General features: G+C 44.2%; 1 protein-coding gene across 1 annotated transcript in view; it reads left to right on the top strand.

Annotated features, from left to right (window-relative positions):
• Positions 1-11,274: 11,274 nt before the first annotated feature.
• The window catches only part of CRLF3 (cytokine receptor like factor 3), a 281,392-nt gene continuing 273,317 nt past the window's right edge, over positions 11,275-19,349 (top strand). Inside the window, exon 1 of the mRNA XM_086930883.1 lies at positions 11,275-11,578. Within this exon, the coding sequence (XP_086787009.1) occupies positions 11,453-11,578 (126 nt within the window). The 5' untranslated portion in view covers positions 11,275-11,452. The remainder of the gene's footprint in view (positions 11,579-19,349) is intronic.

The following is a 19,349-nucleotide window of genomic DNA, read 5'->3' as shown; positions in this document are numbered from 1 at the left end:
GTCTGGGGTGTGCCACTCAAAACGGAAGGGACGGATGTCACTCTCTTCTTTCAGGGCCTATTCAGGGACATTTTGGGAGAAAGTGAAGATTTTGTCATATGCATTGACAGGGCGCACAGTGTGGGCCTAGCGCGCCGGGTGCCTGCTCCCCCACCGGACATCCTGGCGTTCCTCCCAGACTTTCCATTGAAAGAGCGTATATTGCAAGAGGCCCGCAAGAAGCAACCCCTCCTCTACCAAAGCCACCCGGTAACGCTGTTTCAGGATCTTTCAGCCATTACCCTGCAGAAGAGAAAAACTTTCAAACCGGTCACCACGTTCCTGCGGGAAAAAGGCGCTCCTTACTCGTGGGGCCATCCATTTCGGATAATCTTCAAATGGAATGGGGCCTTGCAGCAGCTCCAATCCTTACAGGATACATGTGCAATCTTGGGAATCACTCTTGACGAGAACTCAGAGAGAGACGATTTGGCAAGGCGGCCCTCGCCCAGGTCTTCACCACGAACTTCTGGCGATGGCTGGTAGCGAGTCAAGCGCCGAAACGGACCCAAGCGGTCCCTGAAACCGGATCCTCGACTGATGGCGCAGGAACAGGCAGCAGCCATCCAAGAAGTATCCAGGGACACAGCGACATCGGAATGATCCCATGCGTTCTGCACAGTGCCTTAGAGCATCGGTCTTGGCTGAAACTGTGTAGGGGGGTTCATCTGCTTCAGGACTAGCAGGTCAGGGGGGACGGGGGAGCCGACGGGGGTTACCACTGCCACACACTCCACGTGAAGACTCTGTGGGCCTGAACTGTGTCTGGATAGGCCCAGGCCCAGGACTATGATGAAGTTGGTGTTCCGGTTGATGTTGGGGGTGGGGGAGGAGAGGGGTGGAGGGTACAGGGATGGGGACCACAGTTGGGGTGCGGGGTAGGTCCTCAATGGGGGGGTAGGTGTCCGTTGGTGCGAGGATGTTTGGGGGGCGCTGTTGGGACAGGGGACAAGGAGTGGGGTTGCGGGAGGGACCCAGTGTGCCGGGGAGCTCCATGGGACTGACATGCTCTCTGAGTTGATATCAGCTCCACAGGGGGATTGTACTTCCACAGCTTAAGGATCGCTTGATTTCCTATGATGGAGTCTAGTTTGAAGGTATTAACCCTTAATGTGAAAGGCTTTAATAACCCGATTAAACGGAGGGCTGTGATCTCATACCTGGAGAACTCCGGGGCCGACATATGTTTACTGCAAGAAACCCATCTCTTACCTAAAGACTGGCATAGGATGCGCTTGCGCGCTTTCCCCCAGCAATTTTTTTCCTCGCTCCCAACAAAGAAGGCGAGGGTGGCTATTTTGGTCTCCAAGCGCTTCAGCGGCAGCGTGGGGGACAAGATGGGGGAGATTAAAGGCAAGCTGTTAGCACACACCTTCTTAGTGGGGGGCCAACGCTTCACAATCGTTTCACTATACGCCCCGAACTCAGGACAGGAAGCCTTTTTAAAAAGTGCCATTTCCGAGTCCCTTCACTCCCCTACCTCTCTTCTGCTCGTTGGGGGAGTCCTCAACCTATTGATGGACACAAACATGGACAGATCGGGTCATCGATACGGGGACAATGGTGCCATAACTGCCGTCGGTAAGGATTGGCTACGCGAAAGGAACCTAGTGGATCTATGGAGAGCTGCTCATCCCAACACATCACATTTCACGATTTACTCCCACGTCCATCGTACATATGCCAGGTTAGACCACTACTTAGGTTCTTCTGAACTGCTCGCCATTCTCAGAGACATAAGCATTGTCCCAGCGGCATTGTTGGATCACGATGCAGTGGAACTGATACTACAGGTACCCAAGTCCACCTGCCCCCCTGTGGCGGCTGCGTGAGACCCTCCTATATAGGCCGGAGGTCACCAAGCAACTACACACCTGCCTCACTGACTACCTGGCTATTAATGATACCCCCGGGACATCTGTGTCAGCCCTTTGGGGGGCCTTGAAAGCAGTGGCTTGCGGCGAGCTTATTGCAATTGCAGCGGCAGAAGCCAAGGACGGCAAAGCGAAAAGGGATGACCTCACGGCTCAGGTCTCTGAACTCAAGAGGGTCCATAGCCGTACCGGTGCTCTGCGGGTCTGGAGACAACTGAAGGCCGCCAGAGCCCAATTAGCCAGCCTAGATACGGACCGAGCGGAATTCGCCGCTCTACGCCTACGTCACTCCTACTATGTTGGGGCGAACAAAACGGGCCGCTTACTTGCTAGCGCCCTGAGGGCGAAGACCCAACGTTCCAAAATCACTAGCCTCACGGATGACTCTGGTCTGCATATCTCCGGTGAGACCCAGATCGCGGAGGCATTCAGGACGTTCTATGCTACTCTATATAAGGCTGACTCTGTCTCGTCGGAGGATGTTCATACCTACTTGGAATCGGCAGACGTCACGGAGTTGTCTCGGGACAGTGCGGATTCCCTAGACGCCTCTATCCGCTTGGATGAAGTAGTTGCTGCTATCTCTTGCCTCCGCCCTCTTAAATCCCCAGGGCCTGACGGCTTTTCAGCCGGGTTCTATAAAACCTTCAGCCAGCTGTTAGCTCCGGTTCTCACCCGGCTCTTCAACTCCTTTGAGGGCCCGAGCTCCATCCCCGCAGATATGCTAGTAGCTGAGATAGTAGTGCTGCCCAAACCGGGTAAAAAACCCACAAGCTGCTCCGCGTTCCGGCCTATATCCTTACTTAACCTGGACTTGAAGATCTTTACGGGAATCCTAGCGGTGCGTCTTGGTCCACGTCTGCCCGGGATCTTGGAGCCTGACCAATCAGGCTTTGTTCCGAATCGCCAATGCAGCGATAACACTAAACGAATACTTCATTTGATTGATAAAGCCCATTTCCAGAACTCGGACTCTGTGCTGCTGGCTATCGACGCGGAGAAAGCGTTCGACCGGGTAGACTGGGCTTACCTTCAACAAGTCCTGTGGCGCTTTCGGATAGGAGATCGATTTCAGGCCTGGATAGCGGGCTTCTACCACCGCCCTCAGGCTCGTGTCCATATAGGTGGTCTATGCTCGGACCCTTTTGAGATTCAATGTGGCACGAGGCAAGGGTGCCCTCTTTCGCCCCTTCTGTTTGCCCTATATGTAGAGCCCCTTGCACAAAAGATCCGTGACAACCCTGCCATCCAAGGCATGACCTTTGGCTGGGAACCCCATGTGATGGGCCTCTACGCCGATGATATCATAGCTGCTCTGGATCACCCGGAACGCTCTGTCCCCGCCTTTCTGACAGAGTTGGAATCCTTTGGAGCTGTCTCCGGTTTCAAAATCAATAAGGGGAAATCCCTCATACTACCTTTGGGCAGAAACGCCCAGACACAGGCACCTCCACCTGCTTATGGGGGAGGATTATCATCGACCACGCACCTCCCATACTTGGGTATTACACTTACCGCATCCACGGAGTCTACGCTGACTCTCAACTAAGCGACCCTCTCCTCCAAAATCCGGTCCGATCTTGCACGCTGGGCCAAACAGCCCCTCTCCCTGCTGGGACGTGTTGCAGCGGTGAAGATGTCAGCTCTGCCTAAAATTCTATACATTTTCCAGACGCTACCGGTGCTCCCCCCGGCTGGCACCATCGCGAACCTACAGGCTGCCTTCCATCTTTTCATCTGGGAGGGCAAGCGGGCTCGCCTACATAAACGAATAGCATATAGGAACACGGACGATAGGGGTCTTGGTGTCCCCAACCTTTTACAATACTTCCAAGCTGCACAACTTCGATATCTGGTAGACTGGTTCAGGCCGGAATCTGAAAAACGCTGGTTATTCCAGGACAGGGCGATGGCCGGTACGTCCCGCTGGAAAATTCCGTTCCTTCCTCGACAGCACTGACCGCGCTACCTCCTGCGATCCCCTATTGTCATGCAGGTCTGGAATGCGGTTGCAGTCAAGAAAGGGCTTACCACCTTCCCCTCTCCACTTACCCCTATCCTGGATAACCCAGACTTCCCACCGGGGAATGCTCCTCAGGCCTTCCCGCAATGGCGCGGCATTAGTTGCCTTTCCGCCGGCCACCTCTTTGACCTGCAGGGCGTCCTCACTTTGGCGGACATAATCCAGGGCTATGACGTTGTCTCTCCCCACTTATTTCAGTACTTCCAGCTTAGGCACTGGCTCACACACCCAGACATCGTCCCCCTAGTTGGCATACCCATGACGACCTTCGAGAAAAGGCTAGTGACGAAGGACTCGGACAGACATCTTATCACAGACCTCTACAAAAAGCTTACACCTCCGCCCCTTCAGGCAAGACAGCAGGCCAATGCAATGGGAGGCAGAACTGGGGAGGGCTCTAACACCCAAGGAATGGAATTCTGTCTATTATAGAGCCGCCCACACCACTCGCAACACCGCATCCAGGGAGGCGGCGACGAAGTTGGCCATGTATTGGCACCTCACCCCAGTCCTGTTCAATTAAGGTAACCCCACACGTAGCGCGCTATGCTGGAGGGGCTGCGGGGAAAAGGGCACCTTAACTCACCTCCTCTGGGAATGCCGTGAAGTCCAGGAATACTGGAAGACAGTCCTGGACGACATTAATTCCACATTTGATACTGAAATCCCCATATTCCCGACCTATACCATTTTAGGCTTACCTAATGCACTCACCTTCCCCTTAAAGTCTACTAAAGGTCGCCAGATGGGGATCGTCATGCAAGCCGCAACACAACACGTTCTGTCCCTTTGGGGCTCCAACACCAGACCCACTCACACGGGTTGGTTACATAAAATATGGTTCACCTTGGGAAGGAACGTATTCACGCCACGCTCACACACTCCACGGCTGCTTATCAGAAGGTATGGCTTCCGCTGCTTTCCCTCTTGTCCAAAGAATTTAATGAGATCACGTGCCCTAAGTACCTGCGCATATTACGACTCACAGTGAATACACATGACTCCTCGTGACCATCTGAGTGATTGCATCATCTACTACACGAATGTAGCTATGTTTGTTTCACATGTTCGGCACACTGGGTGGGGTGGGAACAGGGAGGAGGTTGGGGGATTGGGGGGGAGTTTTGGTTGGGGCTTTTCCTCCTACGATTTCATTGCCTCACTACAGGGGACATCTGCAATCCAGGCACTAAACCTTTGTAATACCAAATACAACTGGCCGTCTATATGCCCAATGGACACTGAATACCTATCTGTTTTGATTGCTTTTTATGCCTATTATGCCTCCCTCGCAATGTAATGCCTACTGTTGCTCTTGAAATCAATAAAACAAATTTGAAATTAAAAATATATCCGTCTAGTGGTCCAGCACACACAGAAATATAGCAGTCAGATATACGACCAATTTTTGCATGCGTAAACAAGTTTGCGACCCGTTTCCGCATACAAAAACCTACATGGTCAATGTACTAACACTATTTTGCAACTTGCAAAAAATTGCGACATGCAAAATAGTGGTTTGAGACTCGCTATTAGGAAGGGGCGTTCCCTTCCAAATAGCGACTCATAAGCCATGTATGAATGTTTTGCGACCGCCGACCTCTTCAAGAGGGTGGTAATGGAGTCGCAAATGGGAAGGGTCCCTAGGGGACCCCTATCTCTTTGTGACTGGCTCTAAAAATATTTTATAAGGGTAGGCAGTTGTGCCTGGGACCACTACCTGCCTTTAAAAAATATAACGAAAACGTTTCATTTTCTTTTTAAATGCATCCCGTTTTCCTTTAAGGAAAACGGGCTGCATTTAAAAAAAAACTTCTTTATTGAAAAGCAGTCCCAGACATGGAGGACTGCTGAGTTCTGCAGGCCACCATCCCTGGGTGGCTCAGATAGTTTCAATGGGGTCCCAAATTTCAAGTGACTCATTAATATTCATGAGCCTCGCATTTTGCCACCCCATTTGGAATCGCTAACAGTGTCTCTGACACTGTTGTACATTAGCTTTTGCGACTCGCAAATTACAACTCACCAAGGGTCGTACATTTGACCCATAAACAAAATACCCAAATGAATGGGAATCCAGCATAAATTAGTCAATAAGTTTGTACTGAGAACACATTAAACAAGAATAATGCATGACATTTAATCACTGCATCCGGCAACAATGTTTCAGTTCAAATGTTCTTTATTCTTTTTTCTTCATCTTTTTAAAAAACTCCATTGAATAAAGAATGTCGTAGGCAACGCGTTTCGTCCTTTGTCAGACTTCTTCAGGGCTCCAAACTGTATAGCAAATGTATTTCACTCATAATTCTTTTAATCAGTATGGATATTTTGTCAAGTTGGATCCTTCTGTATATTAACAAAAAATCCTTCTTAGTCTGTGACCTTAATAGCTCTTAGCTAACGTGGTTATAGGTGCAGACTTTTGCTGCCCTGCTCCTGTTCCAGGAACAGGAGCAGGGCAGCAGCGCTAGCAGAGAAAGCTGTCTATGGAGGACTGTTAGTCTATCCTGCATCCCATGGAGGACCGTAGCCTCCTTTTGTAAGTCATAGGCAAAAGCCTGCACCTATAACCATGTCAGCTAAGAGCTATTGAGCTCACCGACGAAGAAGGATTTTCTGTCATTATACAGAAGGATCCGACTTGACAAAATATCCAAACTGATTGAAAGAATTATGAATGAAATACATTTGCTATACAATTTGGAGCCCCGAAGAAGTCCGAGAAAGGACGAAATGTGTTGGGTTGGCTCCGGCATTCTTTATTCTTTATTCTTTATTCTTTATTCAATGGCGTTTCTTTTAAAAGATGAAGAAAGAAGAATAAATAACATTTGAACTGAAACATTGTTGCCGGATGCAGTGATTAAATGTTGTGCATTATTCTTGTTTGATATGTTCTCAGTACAAACTTATTGACGAATGTATGCCAGATTCCCATTAATTTGGTAATATTGCTTGATATTTCTGTGTGCTGGACCACTAGAGGGATATGTTATTTAGAAGAAACAAAAATCTAATTGGAGTAGAGAAGGGTAGTACTCCAGGTTTGTTGCACCACATGTAGTTTTATACTTTGCCTAACCAACTTGGGCGTTAGGCGCGGTAGTGCATTACCTCGACCCTTTTATCTCGATTCTATACATTAAAAACAATTAATACCTGCCGCCTTAGCCATTCTTAAAGCTCTGCGCGAACAGTCTGAATTGTCACTCTTGTAGCAATGTGATGGTTAGTAGTAGTGTAAGTACAGTGGCAATGTGTGGTGCAAACTGTGATGGCCTTCTGACGAGAGGCCTGACACTTATTTTCTTTTACAAATTAAGCACTGGGAAACAGGTCTTGCGGTATGGACAAACTGTTGTCTCATTGATCTCCAGCGTTGCTATTTAATGTCTTTCCCCCATTCCCCTCCATCCTTAGCTTCAGACTCAGCTTAGGGCAGAGGGTGGAGAGTAGCGACAAATGGTCACACTAGCAATAAATTGGTCATAGATGGCCTTGTTTCCCCTCCTTGAGCAATAGGTGTTCATTGTGGGTCCCAGTCCTCTCACTTATCTTGACCTTCCTTTTCAGAATTACCATCAGCTCCATCTACCAGCATGGACGAGGGGAGGGCTCCCATGCTTAGGCTTACTTTGGAAGGGAGCTATTTCTATAAAGACTTCCCCAGGTTCTCAACCACATTGTTCTGTGCCAATAAGCAGACCTCATTCCTCAGGTAGTCATTTCTCCTTCCTTCAAATAAATTGTTCCAGTTTGCATGCTTTGTATATGGTGGGCTACAAGCAGGGCTTGTTTGTATCTTTGGGCATATTTGGCCTTCATAATAAACTTCGCTGTTTGGCTCTTTAGAAACATTCTCTCTCTCTTGCTCTGTGGCGAATATTTGTCTCATGCCTGTGATTTGTCCCTCACTTGTGATGTGTCCTTGTCAGATGCTGCACATAAGCCCTTCCCTTAATCGAACTTCTGATGGATGTCTCACTTAAGAACCTTCATCTGGAGCATTTTTCTTGGTCACCATTGCATTTATCTTGGCATAGTGGTGAGTTTGGTTTCTTCCAGGCCAGAGTCCCAAATAACACGGGTTTTCCTGATGTCCAGCAGACAAGATTTCTTTAAATTTATTTTTATTTACAGAAGGAGATTGTCCTTCCTTCCTTAACCTTCTTTAGACAAGGAGGTTCGACTTCATTCATTAGTGTGATGCACGCACTTGATACCTAACAAGCCCTAGTAAGAGTAAGTAACAGCCTACTAGCCAGTTAGTCAATGATGGTAAAGAAAGTCTTGAAGAATTTTACAGTTTAATGGAACAACAACATGAAACCTCTCCTTAACTAACAATCATTACGCATGTGGTACCTACTCCATCAACAAATACATTGTCCCACCAGGCAAGGATTCATATTTTTCTTAATTTTTTTTATTTATCAAAAATATTTTTATATATTCATTTTTTCATATATGATACATGTACTTGATTACACATCAGAGCCCCAAGAATAAATACACAAATAAGTTCAAATCATGCACTCAGCCAAAATCAACCATACAGCTCCTATCATACCATACACTATCATACTCTCAAACATAACTAGACAATTTAATACATATCACAAATACATGACTTGAATACATAGGCTCAAAATAAACAGAAAGCGCCAACACACGTTTTGGAGTGGGATATGAGGACCCAGATTCCTTCATCAGGGCGCAGTAGATCAATTGTACATTAGTGGAAATTATGTTAATGTCAAATTTCAGATACAATTTTTACAATCGATGCAAAACGGGCTCTATATAGCATTAATTAGAGTTTAGTTCCATAAATAGATGCATAGTAAAGCAGCCTGAACGATAAGGCATAAAGGGAGCTAAAGTCTCTCTAAGCAATAACGAATGTGGGGCAGAATAGCTTACATGAGTTGATCCCCATAAATAGATCATAGATCAAATGCGAGTTTAGAAAGTTACCCCGCTAGCTGTACATATAGCAACAATAGATAGGGCACAAAACAGCTGTGTAATGTCTGATACTCTAAGGAACACCGTATAATCGATATGGTCAGAACAATGACGGAGTCACAAATTAGCTTGCATTGCCTGAAATTTGAGATTGACATCATTTCTACTAATGTACAATTGATCTACTACGTCCTGACGAAGGAATCTGGGTCCTCATATCCCACTCCAAAACGTGCGTCGGCGCTTTCTGTTTGTTTTGCGTCTGCGCTTTCTGTTTGTTTTTAGCCTATATATTCAAGTCATGTATTTGTGATATGTATTAAATTGTCTAGTTATGTTTGAGAGTATGATAGTGTATGGTATGATAGGAGCTGTATGGTTGATGTTGGCTGAGTGCATGATTTGAACTTATTTGGGTATTTATTCTTGGGGCTCTGATATGTAATCAAGTACATGTATCATATATGAAAAAAATAATATATCAACATATTTTTGATAAATAAAAAAAAGTAAGAAAAATATGAATCCTTGCCTTTTTGGACAATGTATTTTTTGATGGTCTAGGTACCACATGCATAATGATTGTTAGTTAGGGAGAGGTTTCATGTTGTTGTTCCATTGTACCCTGCCTTCCTCTCTTTATATGTTAGGAGTCAAGGACCCTCTTGTGTCTTGCATTGAATTTCACAGTTTAGTCAGTGGTTAAATCAACGATTTCACTAGCATAGTCACTGGTTCAAACTAAGTTACCAACTATTAAGGAATTGACTCTCAGTAGCATGTGACTCAAACAAGAAATGATCTGTGACGTCATATGAATGTAAAAAATGCTACATTTGAAGTCAGTTATAGTGCCAACGTGCACAGTAAAAATCCTAGGTAAAAAAACAAACGTTCAATCAATATAAACTCTCAAGTTGAAATGTTCTTGCAATTTTTGTATTATATAATTTCTTTATTCTTCATGCTTTGTAAAATTCATTCATGCTGTGCTGACTGAAATATACAATTATTACATTTTGACTCCCAATGCATTTCAGACAGCATACCCTTCAACATAGGAATAGGATGTTGTTTCACCATAGATGAAACAAGACCGATGACTACAAAAGTGACCCGGATGAAAAAAGATAGTCCACCACCTTCATGCATTAATAAGGAATAACTGGCTTGTGAGCTCTAACAAAAGCCAATAAAGGTCACAAGAGAAAGGTGTCTCATGTTTAAAGATTGTCCCACAATGAAATCTTGTTAATTCAGGAGTAACTGGTCCCGGCACCCATGGCTGGAGTCTTGCAAAGAAAAATTATAATAACTTCTTGTTATTATCATTTTCTTTTGCAGTGCTCAACTAGCAGTGGGGTGACGCTCTTCCGCCTTAGCGGAGGAGCCACCACTGGAAGATTTGCCAATACAAGCTACTCACCCACGCATACAAGCCACTACACAACAAAGGACCGGTATACCTCATCCAACGTGTGACTTTTCACTAGCCCACCAGGAAACGTAGATCCGGATCACTTGCCCTAACTGCCAGCCGTGGCATCCCCCAGACAAACAGTGGCGACTGCTACTTCTCCCATCTACTGGCCAAGACCTGGAACAATCTCCCCCTGCATCTCAGAGCCTCACCATCGCTCCAGCAATTCAGGAAGAACCTAAAGACATGGATGTTCAATAGGAGAACACGCAGCATGATCCAACAGCGCCTCAAGACCCTCATGGGTGAAGCAGCCTTGTAATACAAATCCTGATTGATCGATAAATGAGATACGCACTGTAGCATATGTCACATAAATAAGATGTCCTGCTGCTACAAATACAACATATCACATAAATACCATATACTCAGCCGCATGTGCCACGTAAGTGGGCCATACTCTGTGGCATCTATCACATAAATATAACCCACTAAGCCCTGTGCTTAACCTGAATAAGACGCTCACACTCGCAGTAGCAAGATTAGTAATATTTACCTATAGACGTTTGTACTTACTACCATTCTTTCGTGAATTTCATTTTTCTGTTTGTATCTTTTCCGTGAGTGAATTTTCAACTTCTATATATGCAACTCTAACCACTAGTATCTGTAGTAGACGTATGTACTTACTACCATTCTTTTGTGAATTTAGAGTTTTTTTGTTTGTGTCTGTTATGTAACTCATGGACTCCGAAGTCCTTATGTAATGTAAACTGGTCCTTTTGTAAAACGCGCCGCTGACACCTTTGGGTAAAGTTCACGCTATATACAATCGCATTAAATAAAATAAAATAACAATTCCCTGTCTGTATCTGAGACCCTACACGTACGACATGCCGTCACGAGCGTCCGTCATGCCGCTCCAGGCACGCCGCATGCCTGAGAGTTCCGCTGCCCGCTCAAAAGTAATGCTGAAAGTTTCTGCAGCCCCGGGCTGGGCTGACAGCAGCGGCGCCGCCTCGGCATTCTGCGGGTAGAGGCTTCCGCATCCGCCCGGGGAGAGGGGCTGCTGCAGCCGGGGACAGAGCGTGCTGAGCGGGGGCTGTAACTGGCCTCGCCGTACCCATGAGAGGCATGGACATAGAGGCGGAAGCCCTGTTGCAGGAAGCCCAGGAGAGCATCGAGGCTGCACAGAACTACGGACGGGAGCTGCAGCAGCGGCTGCACGGGCTGCAGCAGGCGCGAAGACAGGTCAGAACCGGCGGCGTGGCGCCCGGGTTACGGGCAAGTTATTAGGGTACCTCGGAGTGAGGCAGGCACATCACGTGTCACGCATTGGGATTCCGAGGTATGGGATGGGGTCAAAGGCAAGATGTCGGTGTCACTGCCCACAAAATATACGTGGTAATAGGGCAGGGACCAGGGGTCATACATGAAAGAAGTCCTACACTTAGACAAGAGGTCACATATAGTAGATGGAGGCGAGTGAGCCCAAAAGCACGAGATGAATGGCCACAGTGAAGGGGCGGGGGGGGTCAAATGCAATAAGAGGGACTGCCCACATACACGGATGTGGAATAGTTACAGGCACGGAGGGAGGGGGCTAGAACTGGAAAGGAGGGTGCTTAAAGGCAGCGTGGGGTAGCTGGTCACGGAAAGGAAAGGCGCTGGACTTGACACGGAGGACGGCCCGGAGGGTGTCTGGGCTCAATGAAGAACGTACACTACACAGGAGATAAGAGAAGTGGGTAGTCGCTAGAATATAGGGTACTTGTCACAGGCAAACCAGGGTGACTGGTCAAAGGCGAGGAGCACGCGCAGGATTGCACAGACAGGGGGTTTAGACACCAAATGTGGCGGTACCAATGTGTAGTCCAGTGTCCCCTTAAATAACTTCATCTCCCAGCATGATAAGTAGGGCTGGTATTCAGGAGATCACATACATACTGGCAGGGGCCTGGTGTTTCAACCAGCCTTTACCGCCGTGCAAGCTGCAGGGTCTTTACAGACTCTCAGCAGACCCTCCTTTCAGAGTCTTTCAGTCAACCAGCCCTTACGCTGCCCTTTACTTTTACCAGCAACCAGCCTTTACCGCCGTGCAAGCTGCAGGGTCTTTACAGACTCTCAGCAGACCCTCCTTTCAGAGTCTTTCAGTCAACCAGCCCTTACGCTGCCCTTTACTTTTACCAGCCCCTCTACTACCCTTTCCCACGCCCCCTCTGTTGCTTTTTCCCTCTTTCACCCTCTCTCCCGTTTTCCCTTTACCTGGCAACCTTGTGCCTTTTCCTTTGCATGCCCGTCTGCCGCCTTTTCCTTTACCTGCCTCTTCTTCTTTTTTTTTTTTTTTTTTTTTTTTACCTGCCAAGCTGCGGTATTTTCCGTCTATCACTGCCTTAAGACTGAGTTTGGGAACTGTTTGCAGGGGTTTTCCAAACATAGGGGTTTGAGTCAATTCTGATTCATTCAGCAGATTGTAGCACATGGTTCACACATTCTTGTCTTGCACCCTATACTCCCTGCCTCCTGGCAGAACCTTAGAACTGCTTAGACGTCAGCAACTGGACAGCTCGGTACAGGTTTTAGAAGAAGGTGGCCCTGTACTATTGATTTTGCTCTGCCTTTCCAATACATCAGTATTTCTGAAACGAGTTTCTGAGCTTCTATGCCAGTTAGTCCTATGGAGCTGATCCACAAGAGAAATCTAAGTGCAGAGATCTCTTCGCACTTAGCTTTCCGCTTATGCCTAAGCAGAGCTCTCCACCCAGATGGTATTCACCAATTCTGTAAATCTCTACCCCGTAGGGATTTATGGAGTCACTTACAATTGAAATCACAACCCTATAGCAAATTTACTGTTGGATTCCTACTATAATTCTGCTGAAGAAGTTCTCTGCGTTGGTAGTGGAGACTTCTGAATGGAAGAGACTGAAGAGAAAAGGGAAACACTATATACATGACCTGCATCAAAACCACCTAAAATACATTAACTCTCCAAACACATAAATAAAGCCCACCCTCTAAGCTCTGCACTCTTTCCCTTGGAGTGTCTAAGTAACTGGATGCCACACTGCACCTTCATATTCCAAGACGCAGAAAGACCCACTGAAGAGGAAAAGGAATTGCAATGAAGAGGAGACACACCCTGCATTTACCTTTGTTGTTGCTCATTACAAGGAACTACACTGCCTGCCTCTGTATAGCCAAGACCAATGGAAAAGGCGGCCATGTAGCAGGAGTTGACAGACTGTGTCAATGCATTGGGGGAGGAGGCACGCTTCTTGGGGGACCTAAACAAAAGTATCAGGTATCAGAACAAGTGAAAGAGGGTAAAGGAGAACTGTCCCAGTATAGAGGTGGGAAATGTTTTTCCTAGCGGTGGACCTAGATTTCTTTGCTCTCAACACCCTTAAGGAGCATGTCTTCACCATAAATCACCCTCCCTTGCTAAATGACTTGCCTGTTCGAGGGAACCCCAACGTAAGGCCAGGTATGAACTTAACAGCCTCTCACAGGCAGTTCTTGTATCGCCACCAAATGCCATGCCCTTCCCTCCATTCTTTACAGATAGGCTGACATCACACACATGTATGTCTATCTAACAATATATTACTCTAACAGTACTTTCAATTTACAGATATGTTAACCACAACTAACCAGTCGACTTAGTAATACATAGGTTCGTAAATCTATCTCTCCTCAAATAATAGTTCCTTAAAATGAGGGGTAGAGCAAAAATGTTATTCACCAACATAGTGAAATAAATGTTTTTTGTGTGCGCGGAATCTTATGTGGGCAGACTATGTGTGATTGATTGTTGTTGTAATGACTTTCACCTTTTGTTGATTGTGGCAGAGTTCTGATGTTTCAACCCCTTCCCTTTGCAGTTGCAGGGGTATTGCATGTGTTTGAAACCTTGTTGGATTATTTGATTTCTATTATTTGTACCTAAAGAAAGTTAACATTTTCAAAATGACAACAAAATAATAAAAAAAGTATAACATTTATGTTTATTTGACAAATATTTTTCTATCAATTTTTTTTTTTCCCATACACGTTAATTTTATTTTTGTGAGCGTGTATTGCAGTACCAGTATTTACCAATGTATGGTACTTGATTTCCTCGAAGGCTTGCCTTAAGTAGATTCAAGACTGTTTTGTTAGCAGTAGTACTGTTGTAGATTGAAGTTCAATATTTGTGTATAGAAATTGCCTTTCTCTTTTTGTGGATGTGTTTTTAATATTTGCATTTTCTTCCCTAAACCCCACCATAAACATCCCTAAACCCCACACATTTAGTAGTAAATAAACACATTTTCCATCGACCCTTCTTGATCTGCCTAAATTTACTACATAAACATATACCTAGCTACTTGTGAGATCCCGCCAATAAATAGATAGAAGTAGCAGAGAAGAGATCTCCGCCCACCGCTTTTGTGAGTATGGGAAGTTGCACTACTAGAGTACTAATTCCCATACTCAGAAATGTCTTTTTGAATAGGCCTTGATGTGTACATATAAGATGCCAAAGTTTAATACAGGTTTCATACAGTACTCCACTTTCGTCTACAATATCCCAACGTCCCATATTCTTTACTAAACCTTATTTTGCTTTATGAAAGATTGGTAGGTATAGCTGGGCCTCACAAATAGCTACCCATTGCTAGCCCATTCATTTAAACAAAATCATCCGTCTGCTTTGGTTGGCGGTACACATACTATGAACTGTATATTCCTACACATAAGTGCTATATAAATGCAATTACAATACAATACATAGGCGAGGGTAATTACAATAATGAACACATTTACAAATAATACACATTACTGACCGGTGGTTGCCTGTAGGTAGTTATAGTAGCTTCCATAGGAAGAGAGTTTTCTTTGTTTTACCTGTAACTTTGGCGGCGCTTTACTAATCTTCATGACATTTCCAAAACATATACTTTAATTGGTACAGCTGCTGTGTTGAACGTTTCAGGGTGATCTGTCAAGCGGGGGGCCAAGATGTATTTTCTCCACGCATTTTCCTATAGGGATTTTGTACACGACTACAACCCGAACCGCTGAACGGACGGACAACAAATTTGACAGAAAGCTAGATGTTGGTACAGAAAGCATACTTTTTGTGATTTGGTGTAAATGTGTTCAATAGTTTTAGAGAGATTAAAGGGCAAAAATATAGCTATTTTGGGACGCGGATCCTTAAAGTGGACTCGTGGAACCGCATGCCAAAGAAAGAATGACCACAACCTCACAGGAAAGTTGTAACCGCCATTTTGTTTGTCACATTGGCTGTAGGGTGGGAAAATGAGTGCAAAAACACATAAGGGGTCAGGATAGGAGTATCCTGGCTCCATAAGACACATAACTGGGATCCGTTAGGGACCCTGCGTGAGAAAAAAATGGCCCACTTTTTTTTTCTTCATCTGATCAGCTGTTCCATCCCGAGACTCAGCGTGGCCCCCTGTGTAAATTTTTGGATCCAGAAAAAAGATCCCTAGATCCAGAAAAAAAGTAAAACGCTTGGATTTTGGTGCCTGCAGCATGGTTGGTCTCGGGGCCTGGCTTTAGGCCAGGCCCTCTGCAGCCAAACTCCGCCACAAACAGCCAAGGGCTATGTGCGGCGCTGGTTATAATAATGTGCGTGCTAAAAACACCATAGAAATTCACTGAAAAAAACAAAGGTAACTGGGACATTATAGTTAGGTTCGGAATTTACTGGCACAAAAGCAAAACCATATAAATTCTGCAGATATAGTTAAACTATATAAAGAAACTATAACTTGTGCTATTAAGTAACTTAAGGCAACAAGTCATAGTTTCTTAAAATAAATTTAACTATAACTGCTGAATTTCTATGGTTTTGTGCGAGTAAATACGGAACCAAACTATAATGTCCCTGCAACCTTTGTTTTCTTCAGTGAATTATATAAAAAATGCATTAGAAGCTCATTCCAGTATATCTCTATTACAATTATTTTGCATTAATCAATTTATTTTTTGTCACTGTGTGGTTCAGTTTTTGAGATGTGCTTGCGTTTATGGATACACATTGAGAAACATTTGTTAAAATTCCGTTTTTGCTGGCTACTAAAATAACAAAATAATGCATATCATACACAAAATTAAACATTTGTTTAAAGATAGTTAAAGTGACCTTATGGTTACGAAGTCACCACCTTCACCATCCGTTACGTGAGCAAATAGCTATCGTTATCTTTATCCTTGGTGTTTCTCTCACTGTTTTACTTTACTGCACACACAATTCCATCAAAACCCTTGTTTAAGACCTGGACTCTCTCCCTGACTCTGCTCCTCTTCCATCCTTCTTATGGTTTTCTCCAGTTTCAATGTAGATATGAAATAATAGGCCACTTGAAAAATGAAAATGATATGAACAGGATTTATAGAGTGCACTATAACCTAAGGTGTCAAAGCGCTATCGGCAGGCTCCCTGAAGCAGTCAGAAATCGTCCAGAGATGCCTGAAGGATCGGAAAGTTGAAAAGCCAAGGATTCATACTTTAAAAAAAATATGGCAAGTGAATCCTCTTCTCTGTCTCGCCATATACTTCTGTGCTCCGCTTGTCTCAATGTTAGTCTCCTTCTATGTGACACCCCTGAGGTGCCTTTTCCTGCCATCTCGGATCAATAACGAAAATTTTTAAATAAAAGCGCCTGCATCATTTTGTGGGCTTGCGCGTGCCTGGTGCGGCTACATACAAAATGACGTGACTGTCGTTTTCTATCTCATTCTTTCGCTATTCTACACAGCATGGCTAAAACTCATTGACAAAGGCAGTGGGTCCCAGAGGCGAGACATATTAGCTTTGCCAGTGCTTGTTTTACTAAGGAGGTGAACACGTTGTTTATAAAAGTGGCAGGTTTTGCATCTTCTGTCTGCATGGATCACTGATTTCTGGAAGAATGTTCAGGTTTGGTTATCATTAGAGAATGTTTTATCTAATGTTTTTGTCATATATCTGAAGTCTTTTATACAATGTTTATAGTTATTATCAATGTACAGTAAAGTGCATAAACATCTAATAGTATATCTGCAAATCAATTCTGAATGCTAGTCCTCTTGAATGGCGTGTGGCAGACATAGAATATTTTGTAATAATAATTCAGTAATCACAAGCATCTGAAATATATCAATTCAACTATTAGAGTAACAAGGAATAGAGTACAAACATAAGAGAGAGAGAACAAAATAAATCATTCAAATGTACATAATTCCAACATGAAGTGAAACCATTCCAAAATGACTTCCATATTTTTCACCCTCCGACAGCACAATCATGAGAGAGACACAAAACAACCATTAGATGCTGGACGTTGCAGTTCATAAAATTACATTTATATCCTACCAAAATGGACCCCATTTGACGTTCAAGTATTTTAACATTTCTTGAGCGAGTTTAAGCTGCCAGTCAGTTCACAAAAGAATGCAAATTATTATGGTGCCTCATAAGAAATCCGAATGTTCATTATCAGCTATTCTTTAAAAGAGTTACCTGGTTTATAAAAGTCAAATATTCTTAGAAATTAACATCCCTGAAATGTATACGGTTAATGCTGGAAACAGCCAGGGCCATCCCTGTACTGGTAATTGGAGAGCTTAAGTACCCAGGAAGTTCATTAACATTTTCTTTTTTGTTGAATTTATCAAAAGGACTTGCAAATTTGATTTGCCCTTTGTCAGTTTCAGTTCACTATCCAGTCCTTTCGCCAAAATGCTTTTCTTCTGTTTTCATAAAGGTGAACCTGTATCTTGAAAAGAACATTCTGGTTCATCTCTACCTGAATGTCTGGTTAGTCCAAGCCCCTTCGATTCATCATGTGCTGATGGAAAGTTGGATTGCACAAGACTTTGGGCAAATGTGTACAGATTATGAATAACAATAATTTTCATCTGCATTCTTGCTAGGTCCTTGAGTCCATCAGGATTTATAAAGTAAAGTATGAAGCCGATAATGCCTTCCTCCTTCTCATGTTCAGGAGCTTCCTGGTTATCTGCAGGCATTGTATATTGTTTTGCCAACTGTCATTTTGGTTATACATGCACAATTTTTATGACTGTATGCTTGATCGTTGCCTTGAGGAAACTCTTGAGGATGGTGACAAGCCAATGATCAGTGTTATTGTCCTGGTTTGTTAATTGGAAATGTTATGTCTAATGTCACGGGTCTGATCTGTTTTTATATAAAGTTACTACATAGGCTTGAAGCACTTATTGTGAAAAACATTTATATAGCCAATTGACATGTAAGAGGGTACCTTTTTAATTACACTGTTAAAGCCTATAGATAGTTATTTTGTTACAATGAATCCAACATATTACTTTACTGTAGTAGGCAAGAGTTTTGGTTTTGTTTATCCCCACTGAGAAACTGTTGACATTGAAGATTTGCAGTGTGATAGTTCTTGTTAGGCTCTTTTGAGAGGGTTTGTATATTGTTTTGGCAACGGTAGTTTCAAACATATTTGTAATTATATGACTGTATGCCTGATGGTTGCTGCCTGACTTTGTTATGGCGACAAGACCATGATGAAGGCAATAGCCATAATTGGTTCGCTGAGAGACATTATGTCAGATGCTTGAGGTCTGATCTGTTTATTATGACAAAGACAGAAGGCCTTACTTATTTATTGAGAAAAGCCTATGTTAAAGCCAAAAGTCCTTTGTGTGACGTGGGATTACACTGCATTACAGACTTTAGACGGGTATTTGTTTTATGGAATCTCAAAAGATTACTGTATTAGGCAAATGTTTGGTGTTGGTCGCCCCTTCTAAAAAGTTTTGCTGTAGAAGATTTGAATCATGTGAATTTTCTTAACATGGTTTGTACATTGCTTTGCCAACTGTAATTTTGTTCGTAGTTATATTTATTAATGTATGTTGGATGTTTGCCTTGTATGGGAGCATTCTACAGCTCCACAGACAGTGCTACTGGGCCGCTTGCTTAAATCCAATTTTACCCCCAGTGAGCCACATCCCACCTCTCCACTGCTTCTAAATT

This window comes from Lissotriton vulgaris, chromosome 7 (genome assembly GCF_964263255.1).
Source record: "Lissotriton vulgaris chromosome 7, aLisVul1.2, whole genome shotgun sequence".
NCBI classification, from domain to species: Eukaryota; Metazoa; Chordata; class Amphibia; order Caudata; family Salamandridae; genus Lissotriton; species Lissotriton vulgaris.
This window is presented reverse-complemented; position numbering and strand designations above follow the sequence as displayed.